The 19,984-nt window shown below is 40.3% G+C and overlaps 1 protein-coding gene across 1 annotated transcript in view; it reads right to left on the reverse strand.

Moving 5' to 3' along the window:
* Nucleotides 1-11,178: 11,178 nt before the first annotated feature.
* Nucleotides 11,179-19,984, reverse strand: part of Zdhhc2 (zinc finger DHHC-type palmitoyltransferase 2) — a 62,971-nt gene continuing 54,165 nt past the window's right edge. The window contains exons 11-13 of the mRNA XM_032918486.1: nucleotides 19,440-19,552; nucleotides 17,499-17,571; nucleotides 11,179-13,073 (exon numbers count right to left, since the gene is read on the reverse strand). Of these exons, the coding sequence (XP_032774377.1) occupies nucleotides 17,531-17,571; nucleotides 19,440-19,552 (154 nt within the window). The 3' untranslated portion in view covers nucleotides 11,179-13,073; nucleotides 17,499-17,530. The remainder of the gene's footprint in view (nucleotides 13,074-17,498; nucleotides 17,572-19,439; nucleotides 19,553-19,984) is intronic.

Consider the following 19,984-nt stretch of genomic DNA (forward strand, 5'->3'; position numbering starts at 1 on the left):
TTGTGTAGATTTATTTTAGTATATGCAAATGAAAGTGTGCACCAGGTGCGTGCCTGGTGTTTGGAGAGACTGAAGAGGGCTTTGGGTCCTCCGAGGTTACGTATGGTTATGAGCTACTGGGTGTATGCTGGGAATAAAACCCAAGTTTGGGAAAGCAGCCAGTGCTCTTAGTCACTGAGCCATCTCTCCAGTCCATAAATGAAAGGTTTATTGTAATTGAGCCACATTAATCATCCATGGATTCTTCATTTTATTCGAAAGATGGCTTGCTGCCTGTGATGTGCATGGTCATACTCTGCTGGTAATAATTTGACAGCATTTGGAGTGCCATATGTATTGAAACAATACTGTTGTATTTTTCTCTATTACCTGCCCATTATATCAAACAGGACATGTGCAATTTACATGTGCTTTCAGTACTTGAGAGCATAACTTTGGGGAGGTTGACTTTATATATATATATAATCCTGATAGACTCTCAAGACATCATCACTATTATCCTGGTGTCTGCTTGGTTTTTTTTTTTACATGTTTTTCTTCTGTGTGTGTCTGTGCACCACATGTGTGCTTGAAGCCTATGGAAGCCTGAAAAGAATGTATCTGGCCCCCTGGATTATAGTCGTGAGGTATCATATGGGTGTTGGTAGTCAGACCCACGTCCTCCAGAAGAGCAGCCGTGTTCTTAACTGCTGGTCTTCAATAGTGTCTGTCTACATATTTGCATGTTCAAGCGGTTTCTGGGCTTACTTAGATTAGACCATACACTCCAGCCCTGGTGAGTGCTTGGATAAGAGAACTTTAGCAAATGCTTCTATGGTGATCTTGTTCAAGCAGGGTACTTAAGAAACTCTCTGAAAGTCTCCCTAATGAATTTACAGGTGGCCAGAAGTCAGGGAGAGTGCTGTCTTCCTACTGGATTATCCGGTGTGCACATGTATTAAGATGCTGTGATACTAATTTGGCAAATACAGTATGTTGACATTTCCAGAATAAACTCCTAACAGCGTTCCCCACTTAGGGGAAAGCAATAGAAGAATTAGAAACGTATGAGTTATCCTGTCACAACATAATTTCATGACATTAAAAAAGAAAATAACCTGCAATCAAAGCGACTTTACAAGTAGCCAGTTCGTTGGCCAAAAGAACTCATCCACCATGTCCTGCTTGATTGTTTCAAGTACAGTGTCCAGAGAAACACCAGACCTTTGGGGAACAGTTGCTTGAAAACTGAAGAAGACATTGGAAGCAACATCAAATGGTTTGGAATACAATCCTTTTGCATTGAATGAGCCAGATGTTACAGGAACTATTGGCCTTCATTTTAAAGAAATCAGTAGTGAGTATGAACTGAAAGAATTAAAAAAATTGAAAGACGTTTGTGACCATTGTCAGTATAAGAAAGCGAAATCTGCTGGGGGCACTACAATTGATCATAAAGACAAGCAGGAAATGTGTTAATTGGCCAGACTTATAAAAACTTGTAAAGCATTAGGTGTTTATAACATGCAAGTGTTCAGTTTATTGTCCATCAATGGGTACTTCGAAGGAAAGTATGCTGTGAAGGACCTGCTAGTGTCAACAATTCACTTCATTGACTCTCACGAGCTTACCCACTGGGTCTATGAACTTTTGAGACAAGCAGAAAATTCTGTTTTCATGTTTCCCCCAGGCCCACACTTGCTATGTAGTCCCAACCAACCGTGAGCTCCTTATTTAGACCAGACCTTAAATGTGTAGCAAGCCTTCTTCATCTTCCAAGTTTGAGACAAGCAAAAAGTTCTGATTCAACTTTGACCACATTGAATTCAATTCTAACTTTTATTGCTTTCTTTCTTTTCAAAATAGGGTCTGGGGCTGTGGTGGTGCACGCCTTTAATCCCAACACTTGGGAGGCAGAGGCGAGTGTCTCTCTGAGTTTGAGGCCAGCTTGGACTATAGAACAAAATCCAGAATAGCCAGGGCTACACAGAGAAAACCCTTCTCGAAGAAAAACAAAACCCAAGGTTTTACTATGTAATTATGGCTCACCTCAAACTCACTATGTACTCAAAGAGATTCCCCCTCCATCTTCTGAGTTCAGGGATAAAAAGTATGCATGACCACACCAGGATTTTTAAGCCCTGGGTTAACGGAAGTTTTTCTGAATGAGAACTGTCCTCAGTCAACTATTGGGACAGCGGCTTTGGCTATTGGCTTTTTTATTTTTTATTTTTTTTGTAAGTTTGATAGCATTCCTTAACAAGTTTGCGTGAGTACACACACACACACACACACACACACACACACACACACACACACACAAAATTAAAAGATGTTAAAGGCTCTTTATAGCTGCTGTAAGGTCACTATTGTAATGCTATGTTATGTCCAAAAGACATAGCATTTCACAGTCCTTTGCCCTATTTTCCAGCTTACATTCTTCTCCTTTTCTATGCTATTCACTGAGCCTTGGCAGTGATCTGTATGTCCTGTGTACGGCTGAGCACTTAACCACAAAAGAGCTTCTTCTTAGTCTATTGAAAATGATATAAAATGAAGTGGCATACTTGAAAAACGACACCAAGAAACGATTGACGGGATCTCATAAATGACTTTTAAAAATGATCAATATGCCTCTTATAAAGGCATACATAGTGAACTTAAATGACCTCCAAAATTCTACAGAGAACTCCTACAGCTGGTAAACACCTCCAGCAAAGTGGCTGAATACAAAATGAACTAAAAAAAAAAAATCAGTACATCTCCTATCTACAAATGGTAATGAGCTGAAAAATGAAAAAGAAATCTGGGAAACTGCTGGGGACAGCATACCAGGACAGGGACTGCCTGCAGCAGGCTGGGGTGGAGACATCTCAGGAGCCTATGGTGTCTGGGACCCTGAGAAGCAGGAGACATCCCCCACAGGGGACCCACCATCTGAAATACAGACTGCCTGCAGTAGCCTGGGATGGAGACATCTCAGTAGCTGGCAGCAGCATTTTGTAAAAACATCTGTTCCCATTTCTCCTAACCTTAGCCCTGGACAATGGCTGTACAGATTTCATTTGTGCATGACTGCTTTTCAGTTAGCCTTGGTGTGCGTAATTATTCTACTATATCTGACGTTCCTATTTCTTTCTCCTTCTGCTCTTGTGAATTCTGTGAAAGGAGGTGTTCCTTGATGTAATGATTCTTAAACAATTAAAAATTGAGGCATAGGGGGGCATAGCACAGCACAGTCCTGACGGTCCAGGTACATGCTGTGTGTTCTCATCTTGGAAACAATGTAATAACTACAATGGTAGTTCCAGATTAATGCTTGCCTTACAAAAAAACATTTGAGGAAATTATTAGAAAATGAAATAGAACCAATATCGGGACCCCAAAAAGGAAAAAAGAAACTATTGAAGTTATGAAATAAGTTTTGCACAACATCTGAGAGTAGTTCTTGTATAAGAAAGTATAGAATACATAAAATTATATACTAGTAAAACTAAGTCAAAATACTGGGACTCTTATGAGAGTCATTGTGTTCAATGTGCAGAAGCAGAAAGCTAGCGGAACTGCTGAGTTAAGGGTTAACTTGATCCTTTCTGACCACGGTCTGGCAGCTTAGCCCATGTCATTTATCATTAGAGCTCACAGGAAAATGCAAGTAGCTGACCTCGGAGCTCTGAGCTCTGAAGTATAATACATCAAAAGTTAAAGTTTAAATAATAAGTTTGCAACTTCATTATTATTTTGGCCATGGGTCTGGGAATAGGGGAAGCTTGAAACTTTGGGGAACAATTGTAATTCTTTTTTTAACTATTACACTCCAGATATTATCCCCTCCCAGTCCACTCTCTGACTGTTCCCATCTCATACCTCCTCCCCAGCTGCCTGTTTCCTCTAGCCTGCCCCATCCTCCCATCACCCAACCCACCACACTTTTAAACTCCCTGGGGCCTCCAGTCTCTTGAGGGTTTGGTGCATCTTCTCTGACTGAACCCAGACCCGAGTCCTCTTCTGAATATGTGCTGGGGGCCTCATCTCAGCTGGTGTCTGCTGCCTGGCTGGTGGTCCAGTGTCAGAGATCTTGGGGCTGCTCCTACAGGGTCCCCCTCCTTCTCAGCTTCTTCCAGTTTTTCTCTAATTCATCCAGAGGGGTCAGCAGCTTCTGTCCGTTGGTTGGGTGTACATATCTGTATCTGACTCTTTCAGCTGCTTGTTGGGTCTTTCAGACAGCAGTCATGATAGGTCTCTTTTTGTGAGCACACCATAGCCTCAGTAATGCTGTCAGGTCTTGGGGCCTCCCCTTGAGTTGGATCCCACTTTGGACTGTCACTGGACCTTCTTTTCCTCAGGCTCTTCCCCATTTCCATCCCTTCAGTTCTTTCAGACAGGAACAATTATGGGTCAGAGTTTTGACTGTGGGTAACCCCATCCCTCACTTGATGCCCTGTTTTTCTGCTGGAGGTGGGCTCTACAAATTCCCTCTCCTCACTGTAGGGCATTTCATCTAAGGTCCCTCCCTTTGAGTACTGAGAGTCTCACCTCCCAGGTCCCTGGTACATTCTGGAAGGCCCTCCCTCCCCCACCCCCTACCTCCCGAGGTTGCCTGTTTCTATTCTTTCTGCTGGCTCTCAGGGCTTCTGTCCTTTTCCCTCACCAATACCTGATCATGTCCAGCCCTTTCCCCTCTTTATCCCCTTTCCCACCCAGGTCCCTCCATCCCACCTTAATTCTTAATTCTTTGTGGAATGTGGTTATTCCTTTGAATTTGATTTGGCAATGATTATACAATGTCTTTTTTTTCTACCTGTTTTTAGGGTATCAATAAAAAGACTGGGCAAAAAAAAGGCAAGAGAGCAAGTGGAGAGCTAGTGAGGTGAGAATGAGGTGCTCATGACGTGTGTGTGTGAGGTGAGTGTGGAGTGAGTAGAGAGAATGTGAGAAGTGTGTGGGGGGGGGGACTTTAAGCCTTGAAAAATTGCCTGTCCCTTTGTACTCGAAAAGTAGTCTGTGTCTATTTACTGTGAGGCTTCCAGATATCCCTTTTCCCATTGAAAACTCCGATCCTGTGTCAATGCTGGACCCAACAGGAAACAACACCTTCATTAATTAATTAATTGCCACTAATAACACCTTGGTGTGACTCTAACCAAGCAAGTGAAAGACTTGTATAACCTGAACTTCAAGTCTCTGAAGAAAGAAATTGAAGAAGATCTCAGGAGAAGGAAAAATCTCCCATGTTCGTGGGTTGGTAGGATTAACATAGAAAAAATGGCCATCTTAGCAAAAGCGATCTCCAGATTTAATGCAAGCCCCATCAAAATTCCCAGCACAATTTCTTATAGACCCTGAAAGAACAATTCTCAATTTCATATGGATAAACAAAAAACCCAAGATAGCTAAAACCATCCTGTACCATAAAAGAACTTCTGGAGATATCACCATCCCTGATTTCAAGCTGCATTACAGAGCAATAGTACTAAAAACTGCTTGGTATTGGTATAGAAACAGACAGATTGACCAATAGGCTCGAATCAAAGACCCAGAAATAAACTCAGACACATACAGACAAAGAAATCAAAAGCATACAATGAAAAACAGAAAGCATCTTTAACAAACAGTGCTGGTCTAACTGGATTTCTGCATGTAGAAGAATGCAAATAGGTCCACACTTACCACCCTGCACAAATTCAAGTCCAAGTGGATCAAAGACCTCGCCAAAAAACCGGATATACTAAATCTAGTAGAAAATGTGGGGGAGTAGCCTTGAATGTATGGGTACAGAATGTACCAATGTATTGGTACAACTTGTTGAACAGAACACCAATGGCTGAGGCAGTAAAATCAACAATCAATACATGGGACCTCAGAAACTGCAAAGCTTCTGTAAGGCAAAGTACACTGTCAATAGGGGAAAATGGCAGCCTACCAATTGGGAAAATATCTTCACCAACCCTACATCTGACAGAAGGCTAGCATTTTACATATAACTTCTATACAATATATATAGCTTAATAAGTGAGGCACCAACAAATCAAGTAACCCAATCAAAACATATGGTACAGAGCTAAACAGAAAAGTCACCACAGAGGAATCTCCAATGGCTAAGAAGCACTTAAAAGAAGTGTTTTTTGAAGGGTTGATTTGGGCTGGAGAGATGGCTCAGCAGTTAAGAGCACTGACTGTACTTCCAGAGGACCTGAGTTCAATTGCCAGCAACTACGTGGTGGCTCACAACCATCTGTAATGGATTCAACACCCTCTTCTGGTGTGTCTGAAGACAGCTACAGTGTGTGTGTATGTGTGTGTGTGTGTGTGTGTGTGTGTGTGTGTGTGTGTGTGTGTGTGTGTGTGTATACATACATACATATACACACATCTTAAAAAAAAGAAATGTTTGACATTCTTAGTCATCAGGGAAATGCTAAACAAAACGACTCTGAGATTATCTGAGATTCCACTTTCCACACATCAGAATTAAGATCAAAAAACTCAAGCACAGCAGATGCTGGCGATGCTGTGGAACATTGGGAACACTCCTTCACTGCTAGTGGGAGTACAAAGTTGTACAACCACTCTAGAAATCAGTCTGGCAGTTTCCTCTTAAAGTTGGGAATATTTCTACCTCAAGACCCCGCTCTAGCATACCTGGTCATATACTCAAAAGATGCCCCACCATCCCACAAGGACACATGCTCCACTGTGTTCATAGTAGCTTTATTCATTATTAGCCGGAAGCTGGAAACAACTTCTTAGATGCCCCTCAACCAAAGAATAAAGAGAATGTGGTTCATTTACACAATGGAATACTACTGCTGAGCTATTAAACAAAGGGACATCATGAAATTTGCAAGCAAACGGATGGATCTAGAAAATTTCATCCTGAGGGAGGTAAACCAGACCCCAAAGAACTTACACAGTAGGTACTGGTGTTGGGAGGCATCTCTAGGATGTGCCAGAGACCTGGAATGGGGGAAGCTCTCAGGAATCGGTGGGGGTGACTTTAGCTGACACTCCTACCAGTAGGGGATATGGGACGTGAAGTGGTCACTTCCTGCATTCAGAAGGGAAAAAGACACCAACCCGCCCACAAAATTTTCCACCCCAAATTTGTTCTGCCTACAAGAAGTGCAGGGACTGCAGGGACACAGATGGAGCTGAGACCGAGGAAATGGCAACCAATACCTGCCCCAACCTGAGACCGATCCCATGGACAAGCAGCAAACCCTGCAGAGTATTAATGATATTGTTATGCTTGCAGACTCGAGCCTAGCATAACTGTCTTCTGAGAGGCTCCACCCAGTAGCTGACTGAAGCAGAGGCAGAGACAAGCATTGGACGGAACTCAGAGAGTCTTATGGAACAGTTGGGGGAAGGATTGAGGGACCTGGAAGGGATAGGAACTCTACTGGAGGACCAACAGAGTCAATTCAACTGGACCCTTGGGGCTCTCAGAGACTGAATCGCCAACCAAAGAACATGTACAGGCTGAACCTAGGCTCCCTGCACATATGTAGCAGATGTGCAGCTTGGTCTTCCTGCTGGTCCCCTGACAGCTGGAGTGCTGATTGTCCCTAAATCTGTTGCCTGTCTGTGGATTCCCTAAATGAATCGCTTTGTCTGGCCTCAGTGGGAAAGGAGGTGACCTAGTTCTGCGGTGACTTGATGTGCCAGGGTGGGGTGATACACAGGAGAGGCCTCATCCTTGGCAGAGCAGAAGAGGAGGGGAGAGGTTGTAGAGGGCAACTGGGAGGAGAGGGTATTCCCTCTGGATGTAAAGTGAATAAATAATGGGAAAAAACCTTTTTTTATCCCGTGTAATTACCAGAGTAATGCCCTTGTTTTTAATCTTTTACCTCATACAGTCCAAAATATTATCTAGCCTTTTACAAAAAGCAAAAAACCAAAAAATTTGTAGACTCTCTACTGTGGAAAACTCTGGGGCTCCTATATGTCCTGTTGGTTATACCCTCGAGGTAAACAATCTGAAGTGGAATTAAGTTATAAATAGAAACAATAAACACCTCACTTTCATAAGATGAATGTATGTTTATAATTTACTAAGTTGGAAAAGAATGGATTATTTCCCCCAAATGGAGGTACTTTGTGTCATGATTTTTAAATCTTCTGGGTATAATGTATATGAGACATTTACATGTAACAGAATGTAGCAATGCAGGAATTTATGCAAATCATCCATCATTTCAGCCTTTAAATTTCTTTTAAGTTAGGAGTTACCTTAAGAGTTAATCATAGGATTTTTCTATACTTTCATTCTGAGTTTCCATTTGTTTTCATTTGCGAGATGATTTGGTGTTAGTTATTCTGTTATATTCTGTTTTAAGATGTAGCATAAAGGGAAAAAGGCTGTCCTACAGTAAGTTGTAAAAATAGTTTTTTATTTTTTATTTTTTGGCTGCATGAACCAAATACCTTTTTTTTTTTCTGAAGTTACTCTTTAATGGCTTTGCAAATATCCCCAGGCAATACCGTCCTCCTTGACACATAGTAACTCGGCGAATATCGTCTCCAGCTATATTGTATCAGAAGAGAAAGTTACACTTGCTGTGGCTCCTCTTTCAAAAGACAAGGGCCCCCTTTCCAGTACCATGGTTCCCTTTAATTTAAGCTTTCAGAAGCTCCCCACTGGAAGAACCCCAGGACAAAATATTTTGCATCACAGTTGACCTCAGTCCTAAGTTCTTTGAATGGGGGTCTATTTCAGTAGTGGCTTTTGTTGTTGTTGTTGTTGTTGTTAGTTTTGCTTTCAAAACAAGAAATTTACAATAACTGTCAGCATCACCAGCAGACCTACGTATAAAAACAGTCCCTGTGGTCTCTGCCTGAGCCTCAGTTGTCTCTGCTGCCACTGAGGGCTCTTCTCTGTCTTCTCAGCTTGCCCAAGGGTTCACTTCAAGCCTTTTAACCCGCATAGAGTTATATTTAACTCTCTATAGCTCTGTAGACCAGGCTGGCCTCCAACTCCAGAGATCCACCTGCCTCTGCCACCCAAGTGCTGGGATTAAAGGCCTGTGCCACCACTACCCTGTTTGCAAAAGTTTTATTAAGCTCGTTAAGATTCTTTAAGATTGCCCGGTAAGGAGCCATAAATAGTGGTAGAAAATAGAGGGGGGGGGGGAACAAAACCCAACAACAAAACATTTAATCAAAACTTGTGAGACCATCGTTTTAATAACTGAACCAAAGTCAACAGGAACTGCAACTTTCCAGGGTTAAGTTCATTCTTTAATTTAGTCTTTAATTATACTTTGGAGCATTTTTTTTCTCCTCAGTTTAAATAAGCACCTTTATATGTCAAATAAATTACTAAGTATTAATGAAGTCCTGTTGTATGAGAGTCTCTTCCTGATAGGACAGACACACTTAACTACTCATCCCTGAAAGAGAACCCAGCAAATAATGACTGCACCAAAGACCGACCTGGTGAAGAGTATTTATCGAGTTACTAATAGGAGTATGGGGAGATAACTCAGAAGTAGCTGTGTTGATAAAGAAAAAAGAAAAAAAAAAAAACAAGCAAACCAAACAAACATAACCAACCAACCAAACAAACAAACAACAAACAAAAATCATCCCCAAAAGGGTAAAGACTCAGGAACCTCTCTGTATGACTGGCAGGCAGCTCAACCAATCAGAGTCTACCTTCCTGCCCCACCCCTGCAGTGGTTTACGGAGGAGGGAATCTTCGAGAATCTTGCAAATTTTAGCTTAGAGACTGAGCTGTTATTGTGTGGGCTCTGTGATGGTCAAGCATTCTCCACTCACATCTCAAAGGGATTCCAGGGGGACAGATACCCAGATAATTTCAGAACCCCCTGGTATACTGCGCTGTGCTGAGAGGCGCTTCTCAATCCTGTCTATAACCACAGGAACGCCTGGAGCACATGCGTTCATCATGTCAGTGGCGCCCACTGTACACAAGCCCAGACTACAAGGAACAACCACCCCTGGAAAGAAAGGGTTCATGGTTTGAGCTACTTAGGAAGTATGAGTTTCCACAAAGGGATCTTATGTACAGATACGTTAGTGTGGTGTGTGCGTGTGTGTGTGTGTGTGTGTGTGTGTGTGTGTGTGTGTGCGTGTGTGTAAGATCATTGTTCAGTTTTGTCACTTTGTACAAAATATTGGCTCATCAGAATACATTCTAGGTGGGGAGAAGGAAAGGCTACTCTGGGAAAACTGCCGTGCTTTATAGTGTAAGCCGCCCCCACTGATCTGTGCATATGCCTCTGTGCTTAAGAAAACTCAACGAGGTGACAAAAGCACCGCTTTCATCGGTAAACAATTACACAGGATATAAATACAGACTACAGATTCAGCCAACAAAGTTTACCCATATTTAAAAATGGGAAAAGTGACTAACTTGTAACATAATAGCACAACATCTTTTCTATATTTTCTTGAAATGTAAATTGCGTGTTAGATTACTCTCTATAAACTTGGTTAGTAAACTCTTTGCACCTGATTTCCTTGGTGGAGGTCGCTTGTTGTTAAACAGTTGATACCTACAGGTTACCGTGTACTTAAGTTTTACAGTCTACCCCCACCTGTCCTCGGAATTGTCTAACAGGTGATCCTTCATCCCGTCTCCAGGGAGACGTGCTAGGACTAAATGGTTGGCATGGATGCTGTCAATAGTAGCTCCAGTAGACTATTATCAAAGCCTCTCTTGAACGGTATTGACAGTGCCAAGCAATTTCATCTAGGTAGATAATGAAGACAAACAGATATTCATTAGAGAATATCACCAAGAAATCCAAGGATGTGGGAAGACAGCATCGTTGTATTCAGATGCGAGTGCTATCGTTGAACAAACCAGTCCTCTTCTATGATACTGCAGTAGGTGGAATGCAAATACATGAAACACTTATTCAATACTTTTAAAGGAATGGTTTCTTTAATCCTGTTGCCTTTACGGAAAGAGCTCTTAAATCAGGGAAAATGGAAATGATAGTTTTAAGCATAAATCAGGACTTTCGGAGTGTGTGTCTGTACAAATCTTTTCAAGTGAAGTGTTTAAGATGCTGTAGAGAGTGCAGACATATTTATTCGATGCTTGTCCACCCAGGCAAGATGGCAGTAGACTTCTGATGAGATAAGCAGTCATTCCCTTCATCCATCCCTCCAGTTACAACAAAATGACCAACAAACTCCAAAGGTTAAATAACTGGATGGAAACAGAAATAACCATTACAACATACTGAAAAAAATTTATTTTTTAAATGTTTTTCCATTTTTGACTCCTAGGACTATGGACTTAGGTGTTTAAAATAAGTACATAAACGACATAAAGAGAGCAAAAATAACAGTATTTTAGCAGGGTAGAATGTAAACCCTCCCCTTCCCCACCAGCTACCACTTTGATAAAAGGACATGCTCACAGACTTTTGTCCTGGAAGATGGATAAGGGAGCACTGTGCTATCAGAAAATCTGCTGCATAGATCTTCGAATACACCACATGCTGCTGCCCAAAAGACTTCTAGCAGGAGCTATGAGCTCCAGTCTGGCACTTCCGGTAATGACAAATGACCCAAACATGCTTAAAGACGAAGGGGAAAGCACACTTCATCCTCTGAGTCTTTCGAAGTAGATTGTCAGATCAAAGGCTTTAGCTTGAAATCATGTGAAAGCAACCCTCACCGTCACGCCCAGCACTGCGCCCAAGTGAAACACGAGGAACTGACATCAGCTCTTCCTAAACACTCCTAAAACTCCCAAAGGCTCTAGCAAGGCTGAATAATTGCAATGATCTTCCATTATTCTACTCTCCGCAGGTCTTTCAGTTTGTAGTGAATTCTTGCTTACTTCAATTATCTAGCCTTTTTTAGAAAAAAAAAAAAAAAAGCTAATCTACTTGAAATCCTCAAAATTAGTACCAAAGGAACTGCACAGCTCACTACTCTAATGGTTAATTTACAAAACTTAATTCCCAGATTTTTTTTTTAATGAGATGTTTTCCTTTTTGTAAATAGTGCATTCAAGGCACAAGAGCTTCTGAGTGTACTCACTGAGGCCAAACATTTTGGCATCAACAAAAACATTATTTTAGTTTACCTTGAACTACATTTCTAAACAGCATGTCGTTTAGTTCACGGTAAACCAAACTTCCACATTTTTAAATGATTTGCATAATTTAATCTTGATAGGCATTTGAGGAAGAATATATATCAACAACTATAGTTTTGATGAAAAGACATAGAGATGATACAGGTGTGCGTGGAGGAATAATCGATTGATCTATCAGAAATGCTTAGAAACTCAGTCATTTCACAATAACACCTAGTAAGTAGTGAAAAAACAGATTTGATAACATCCAAACCAACAAAAGAGTGTTGCCAGGCAATCTCGATAAGAATTAGCATATATTCCCTCTGATTTCAAATGAGAACACATGAAAATAAATTTCTTGATATAAGTTCTTTGTCAAAACATTATATTAATTCTGACAAAAGTTTTTATCCAATTGTTTTGAACAGAGAGCTCAAGCTTCAGTGTTCGAATTTTCTAATGTGAGACAAAGTCTAGAACTAGAATTACAGCCTTCCACCAAGGACGGAAAACCTTCAGCTGTAGGTGGCCTCCATAATGAATTCATAGTTAATGCAGCTCTCTCATATGACGGTAGTTTCATATCATAAAAAAAATTAAGGAAGGATGATTTCTTACCTGCTCCCGAATACAGCTTAGCATGATAAAGTGACTTGAAAAATTTTAAATCTTAAGATTAACCTAAATTTTCTAAAACAGAATACCAAATAATGAGATTATGTGACAAATTGGACAACCCAAATATCTGAATGAAAATTGGCCCATAAACTTATTCTCAGTTTTTGGCAAAAAATATTTTTTTAATTACTTTTGAAGGTTAATAGTAATTTGTATTAGTTACAGAAGTCTATATATTGGAATAAACAGTGTTCTGTTTTAAGCATGAGTTTGGTGATTACTTGAAATTCTTGATAGTGCTGTGTTTGATCCCCATCAGTGAAGACAAAATTCGCATATTTAGCCAAAGAGACAATTGGCCAATGGTGCCTTCCAATTGGAAGCTTGTTCCAGTCTTCCACAGCCTTGGTACCTTAAAATCAAACAAAAACCAATGAGACTATGTTAAACACAAAACCAGCAACTTATTCTACATTTGTTACGTTATCACACACCCCGTTGCAAACTGTTTCCCATGATGCAAGGCTTGGCGGAGGCCTTCTTGAATACACACCTCCAGATTTAATGTACACACATAACAGATGCTCTTACTCAAGGCGCTGTCAATGTAGATTCTGATTTGGTAGGTCTAGGGTAATGAACAAGTTTCTGCACGACTATCTAGTTCCAGGAGATAAATTCTTTGTTCATCCCTCTGAGGACAGTTGGAGATTAGGAATATCTGAAGAGTTAAGGGAAACTTAAGGAAATGTATACACATGATATCACAGCACGTTTACATGTTCTGTTCTACAATAAGGAGGGTGGGGTATATTAAAGTTAATGCTTTAGCATCACAGTGCATTCCAGGAAATATACAACTATTTGTAAATTATGCTGAAATGAGAAAAGAAATCTGTAAAAGGCCACAGACTAGGTTTGGGACTGGTATGGTATGGTATGGTATGGTATGGCACAGTATGGTATGGTGCTTACTTAGAATGTACAAGGCCCTGGCTATCCATCCTCAGCATCTCTACCAAAGCTGCAGAGCATTTATTAATGTAGTTCAAAAGGACAAAAATAGAAGATACCATTTGACAATTAGGCCCATCAACATTAAACACGGTTCCATAATTTCTTATATTTTATTTTATGTGCCTTGGTGCTTTGTCTGCATGCGTGTCTGTGTGAGGGTGTCAGATCTCCTGGAACTGGAGTTACAGACAGTTGTGAGATGCCGTGTGGGTGCTAGCAATTGGACCCAGGTCCTCTGGAAGAGCAGCCAGTGTTCTCAACCACTGAGCCATCTCTCTAGCCTCCCTAGACACAGTTCCATGAATGCATGAATTATGTGCCTTGCAAATGTGAGACACAATGCAAGTGGTATCAGTAAACATGGTACAGAATGCCTTTGATCCTACCACAGCTAAGGCAGTGGCAGGTAGAGGCAGGCAGATAGATCTCTATACGTTCGAGACTATCCTGGTCTACACAGTGAGTTCTGAGGCAGCCAAATGAGACTTTGCCCAAAACAAACAGTCCCCTATCAGAAGCCATCGAGGAAAGAGTGAAGGCAGGTAAGTAAGTTTTCTGGAGATGGCTCACCACGTTGCATGGCTGCCATGGGTAAACTCTGAATTACAGGGCCTTCAGAGATTTCGGCCCAGGACTGCTTCTGGCTGCTAATATGCCTTTCTTGTCACTATTACATAATCTAATGATTCCTGGACATTATATTAGCTCACCCTATTGGGCAGATGTTCTGCAGATCAAGAAAGACATACTCACATGTAGCAATGCTTTATAGACGTGTTGATGATTTCACAATTCCCGATAATGATTTTATAGAATTCCTAAATTTATAAAAGTAATTTCCAGCCCTCTGAAAAGCTGCAAATAGGGCTTTATAAACCTTCATGTGTCACAGGTTAATTGTGCTAGGATAAGAAAGCAGGCTTGGAACAACTTTATGACTAGGGGAAACATTCCTTTTAGGTTAGCTATGAGACTACTATCTGGTAACTAAAGGTCATAAACTTGGGAATGGACAATTTATTGTAGGTGCGAGGACAAAAAATAAAATATTGACTTGTTTACCTATACAAAACTGTAAAATTAATGAGACTCAAGGAAGATGATTTTGTTTCTTGATAAAAACAATGCTAATTTATGACATAAGAATTATTGTTTTAAACTTTTAATGAACTTATGGAGCTAGTAACAGAGAATAAATGTTTAGTTAGGTACTAGTCTTAGTAGGAACATATGGTAAACATTTCTGCTGTAACTCCTCAATTTATGACTTAAATTAGTGTCTTAAAACTTGTTATGAACATATGGAATGTGAAGATACTTCGAAGACCATGTAATCAATTCTCCAGGGAAAGTATAAGCTCTAAGAATGACAATAAGGGAAGGGCTTTTTCTTACTTTCAGCATTAAAAAGGTAGAAGTTTCTTCTTTGAGCAATAAAGGTTGGGGCTTCTTTTTCATCCTGAATGAGTGAGTGAATCCTTGTGGAGTTGATGAGACAGGTAGTTGGGGTGCAACCAGTGTGTGTGTGTGTGTGAGATTGTGTGTTTGTGTCTGTGTGAGTTGAAAGTGCAAAAGATTTTCTTTCTGTCTGCATGGCTTTCTTTTCCTTTTACTCTTGTTCACAAAGAGTTAATGAAACTCTGAGCTACTCACTGATCATTGAAGGGTTCTGAGTTAATTCCTCTTCTTTATCCCCTGCTCCTAAGCAGCAGGAGTTAATTACCAGAGGCCAATTTTAGATTTAGAATATCAAAGAGTTATAGACAGAAGAATTGCCAAAGATAAACAAACGTTGGCCTTGCTTTTGATTACATACTCTATTGCTTGTCTGCCTTTCTCAAAGAACTGGTGCTGAGGGCTGGATACCAGCAGTCCCTATCGTAGGAAAAAATTAATTTAAAAACGTTTCTGGTGATGGTTGTTACTTAAAAGAGAAGCATGTAAAAAAATTACTTGGTGGTTTTTTGTTTGTTTTATTTTTTTTAAGGTGTGTGCAGTTGATTTTGCCACCATTTGGCTACAAATATCAACTTTATATGTTCAAATGTAATAAAATCAACCTTCTGTGGGTTTTTAATTTTAATTGCTCAAATCATCTCTATCGACTATTTATTGAGATCCTATAATGCTGTCTCTGTGAAATGTGTTGGGCTTAGTTATTAACAAACACAACACTGGTCAGTGTCAGAATATTAGAACGCAAAGGAGACTTAGACACAGCGTTATCAATTATAACCAATGTTTTTAAAATACTGTAAACAAACCTGGGGGACTCTATGTCTTACGCAACTGTGTTCTATAAATTTTTTTGAAGATTTATTTATTTTCTGTATCTGAGTATAACTATAGCTGTCTTCAGATTCACCAGAAAAGGGCTACAGATCTACAATGGTTGTGAGCCACCATGTGCTTGCTGGGAATTGAACTCAGGACCTGCAGAAGAGCAGTGTTCTTAACCAATGAGCCATCTCTCCAGCCTAATAAAATATTTTATTTGCAGGGTTAACTAGTACTTCATATTTTTGCATTCATAGTTCTACTCTTAGGATCTTTTCTAGAAATGTAATAATACCTACTTGGAATTTAGTACAATTCAGAATGTTCCATTTTCACCTTCCTAACCATAGCTATAATTAGTCTGATGTATTGTAATATCATATATTCAGAGGTGACCCATGGCTTCCCAAAGCCAAAACACTACTCAACTGGCAGCTTATAATTTAATTTGTGTCTCCCCCACCCTTGACACAGAGTCTCATTGTGACGCTCAGAATGACTTGAAACCCACTATTTAGCACAGGCTGGCCTTGACCCCGACAAAGCTCTACCTGCCTCTGCTCCTGAATTTTTTTTAGATTAAATGAACTTCTGTATTTTGCCCTTACTTACATAGTTATTTATCAAAACCAAGCAAAGTAAACTTAAAAACATAAATAATCATGTTGATACAAACTATTTTATTTTGGACAGCAATCCCATGCCTCCCTTAAAACTGAAGATTTTAGAATGCAGTTTTTAAAATGGAAAGTTGTGTTTATAATGCTTGATGTTTAACTTGGCTATATTGTGCTTACTCTTTGTTTACTTGCTTTAAAGATTGGATCTTTTCATGTAGCTTGGCTGGCTGGGAACTCCTTATGCAGATAAGGCTGACCATGACCTTGCAGCCATCTTTCTTTCTGAGATCCAGGATTACAGGCGTGCTACATTGTATCTGTTCTAATGTTGCATGTATAGGGAGAGAGCTGGCTTTTTTAGTGCATGCACAGGTATATTGGGCTCACTACAGGCTTCTAAACACAATAGGGTTTGAGGAAACTTATTGGAAAACACAAGTTTACTTGTTATTATAATTTTAAGAAAATGATCAGGATCAGCTATTAAAGATGACCTATAATGAGTTCCTCCAGTGAGTGACCCAAAATGGGGATGAGGAAGCTTGTTCTGACAAGACTTAGTCATCTAATACTTAGACCAAGTAAGAACTTGCTTATAGATGATCAAAGATATGATGATAACCCTCAATGAGAGAAAAAGTTAATTCTATGATCCTGCAAAATGTAAGACGATGCTTGTTATAGGATCCATCCCTGTCACTTTTCCATCAACTTATTTCTATAGCTTGTCAAGTTAGCATATATGCTGGCTAATTCTGACGCTAGGTCCATATCCATGTCCAACATGGTTCGTGGAATCCCATAGGTCAAGTAAGATATCTTCCAGGTCATTTAAAATAAATATTGTTCATGGAAACTATTAACTCTTTGAAACTAGGAAGCTGTTAAGAATAAAGTATAACAATAAAGCCCAAACATCTTACTTTACAAGAGTGGTTTTATTTTGATTGTAGAGTTAAGTCTCATTCTCCATAGTTAATGCAGGGTTGCTCATACCTTAAAAAATATGAATTAAGATTTTTTTTGGCTGTTTTGAACAAATGAAAAAAAAAAACAAAACCTCTAGCTATAAAGGTCCTCTAGAATAATAACAAAAAGTTTTGTATATTGTGTTCATTTTTGATTCATAGAAACATGTTAGACATTCGCAAATTACACAGTATTAGTTAAATCAGTCCTCCCTCCCTCCCCCCGACTCCTCTCTCTCTCTCTCCCTCCTCCCCTCCCTCCCTCTCTCTCTCTCTGTCTCTCTCTGTCCCTCTCTCCCTCCCTCTCTCTCTCCCTCCTCCCCTCCCTCCCTCTCTCTCTCTGTCTCTGTCTCTGTCTGTCTCTCTGTCTCTCTCTGTCTCTGTCTCTCTCTCTCTGTCTCTCTCTCTCTGTCTCTGTCTCTCTCTCTCTCTCTCTCTCTCTCTCTCTCTCTCACACACACACACACACACACACACACACACACACACACACCAGAGTAGGGGCAGTGAGGGCAGACAGCGCTCGTTAAGGAGGCAGGGGACCACAGGAAAGAAAGATGTGCAGGAGCAGGCACCGCATTCCCTTGACTTCCTGGCCTCCTCCCTTTCTCACCGGATGAAAGCAGTCTTTGCCCTCCCTTCCTTCTCATGTCCTTCTTACCTCCTTCACCTCACCCTTTAGCTTCTTGACTTAGCAATTGAAAAACAATAAAAACCAACCTAACTGCCAAGTAATTAATAGCACATTAAACAAGAAGTCAGCAGTGTGTTAATGTGTTCTGTAAGGGGAAGTATAAATCCTTCCTGGAAGAATGACTTGTGAGCCTCCCTGACAACTGCCCCTGCACCACTCTTTTGTTTCTATGGAAACTAGTGTTCAGAAACCAAATAAGCACCATCAATTACTGTGCCTCATCCTTCCCACAGCCGGGAAAGAGAACTACTATGTCTGAGAGTGAGAGAGACCAAATCACGAGGCAAATGCATTTTTAAAAATAACTAAGGTTTGCTAAGAAAACCTTACATTTTGGGACAATGTGGCTGAGATCAGATGTTAAACAACTAGAATTTTTACTCAGGGCTATCTGTTCTGTTCAAACTATCACTAAATACCAGAGAGATCCCAAGTAAAACACTCAGCACCATAAAGTATAATGAACCCACATGTGAATTTTGAAAATGAAAGGGAGTAAAGTAAAAACAAGTTAAGGTTTAAATATGAATGATTAAAATTGAACTCTTCTAGGTAACAAGACCTTTGTTAGATTTGTGAGTTTGTATTCATTTGTTGGGACACCAAACACACGCACGCACGCACGCACGCACGCACGCACGCACACCCCTACCTGCAGTATAGTCACACTATTGCATTTAACCCTTACAAACATTGATACTGTAAAGATAAAGAAACAAAATCTAAATGCCATTAAAAGACCGAGATCGGTAATTATTTCTGAGTTCAAAATCTTGCTTGCTTGTTCTATGTTAATAGATTATAGTGCCTGAAGTAATAAAAAATTAGTAAAATCACCAGCAAGGAGGGGGACGGGGAGTGAGAGGTGAAGGAGCCCACAGCAGCTGAAGTTAAGGCGATTGCGTAATCACTTTAGATAGGCTGAAACTAGATGGGATTCTTAAGGTAAAAGACAAAAGTGCAGAATTTAAAATCCATTTCTGGAGACATTTATCACATCCTGAATGGATCGTTTTCTTTCACTTTGAAGACTCTGTATTGTGAATCACTTACCATTTTTAACTCGCCACAGTAAGGGTGAAATCTAAGCATTTGATGGGAGTCTCACCCAACAGTAAGGTTTGAGGCGGTGCAACAGACTTTCCTCCTCCTTTACCTCGTAAGAACCCAGGCTATCAAACGAAAAGCAAGTGCACCCTCACCGGCTTTGCCTCTCCCGGGGTTTGAGCTGTTCTCTGTCCAGGTCTGAGAATCCGTAAGGAGGTGGCTCTGCGACTCTCTCAACGGCTTTGCAGGAAACTGATGGTTTTCAGGACTGACAAAAAACAATCAGGATTCCAAGTCAACTCAACTGGACTGTTGAATATTCCTCAAGAGAATGAAATGCAGAAATCTCGCAATGCAAGATGGTCTCAGGAAGGACCCACGACAACCAAGGACTACAAGAGAAAGGCATTAAACCAGGTTCTCCATGAGAGAACCACTCTGTTTTGTCTTCTTGCATTCTGGGTTATGCTGAAGTGACGATCCCCAAGTCTGAGAAATGTCCATTTTGAATATAGAAAATGGTCTGAGAGTCAAATAACACTAAATTCTCTTTGACATGCAAGTGAATTTAGTTAGCGTGCTATAGGATTTATTTGATGATCATTTATAAGTTGTATTTATGCCAAGTGACACTAGCTTCTCACGATAGTGGTTTTGAAAGAAGATTGAGGGCCATGGATGTGGGCTCGGCATCTAAAGC

The sequence above is a fragment of the Rattus rattus genome, chromosome 13 (genome assembly GCF_011064425.1).
Source record: "Rattus rattus isolate New Zealand chromosome 13, Rrattus_CSIRO_v1, whole genome shotgun sequence".
NCBI lineage: Eukaryota > Metazoa > Chordata > Mammalia > Rodentia > Muridae > Rattus > Rattus rattus.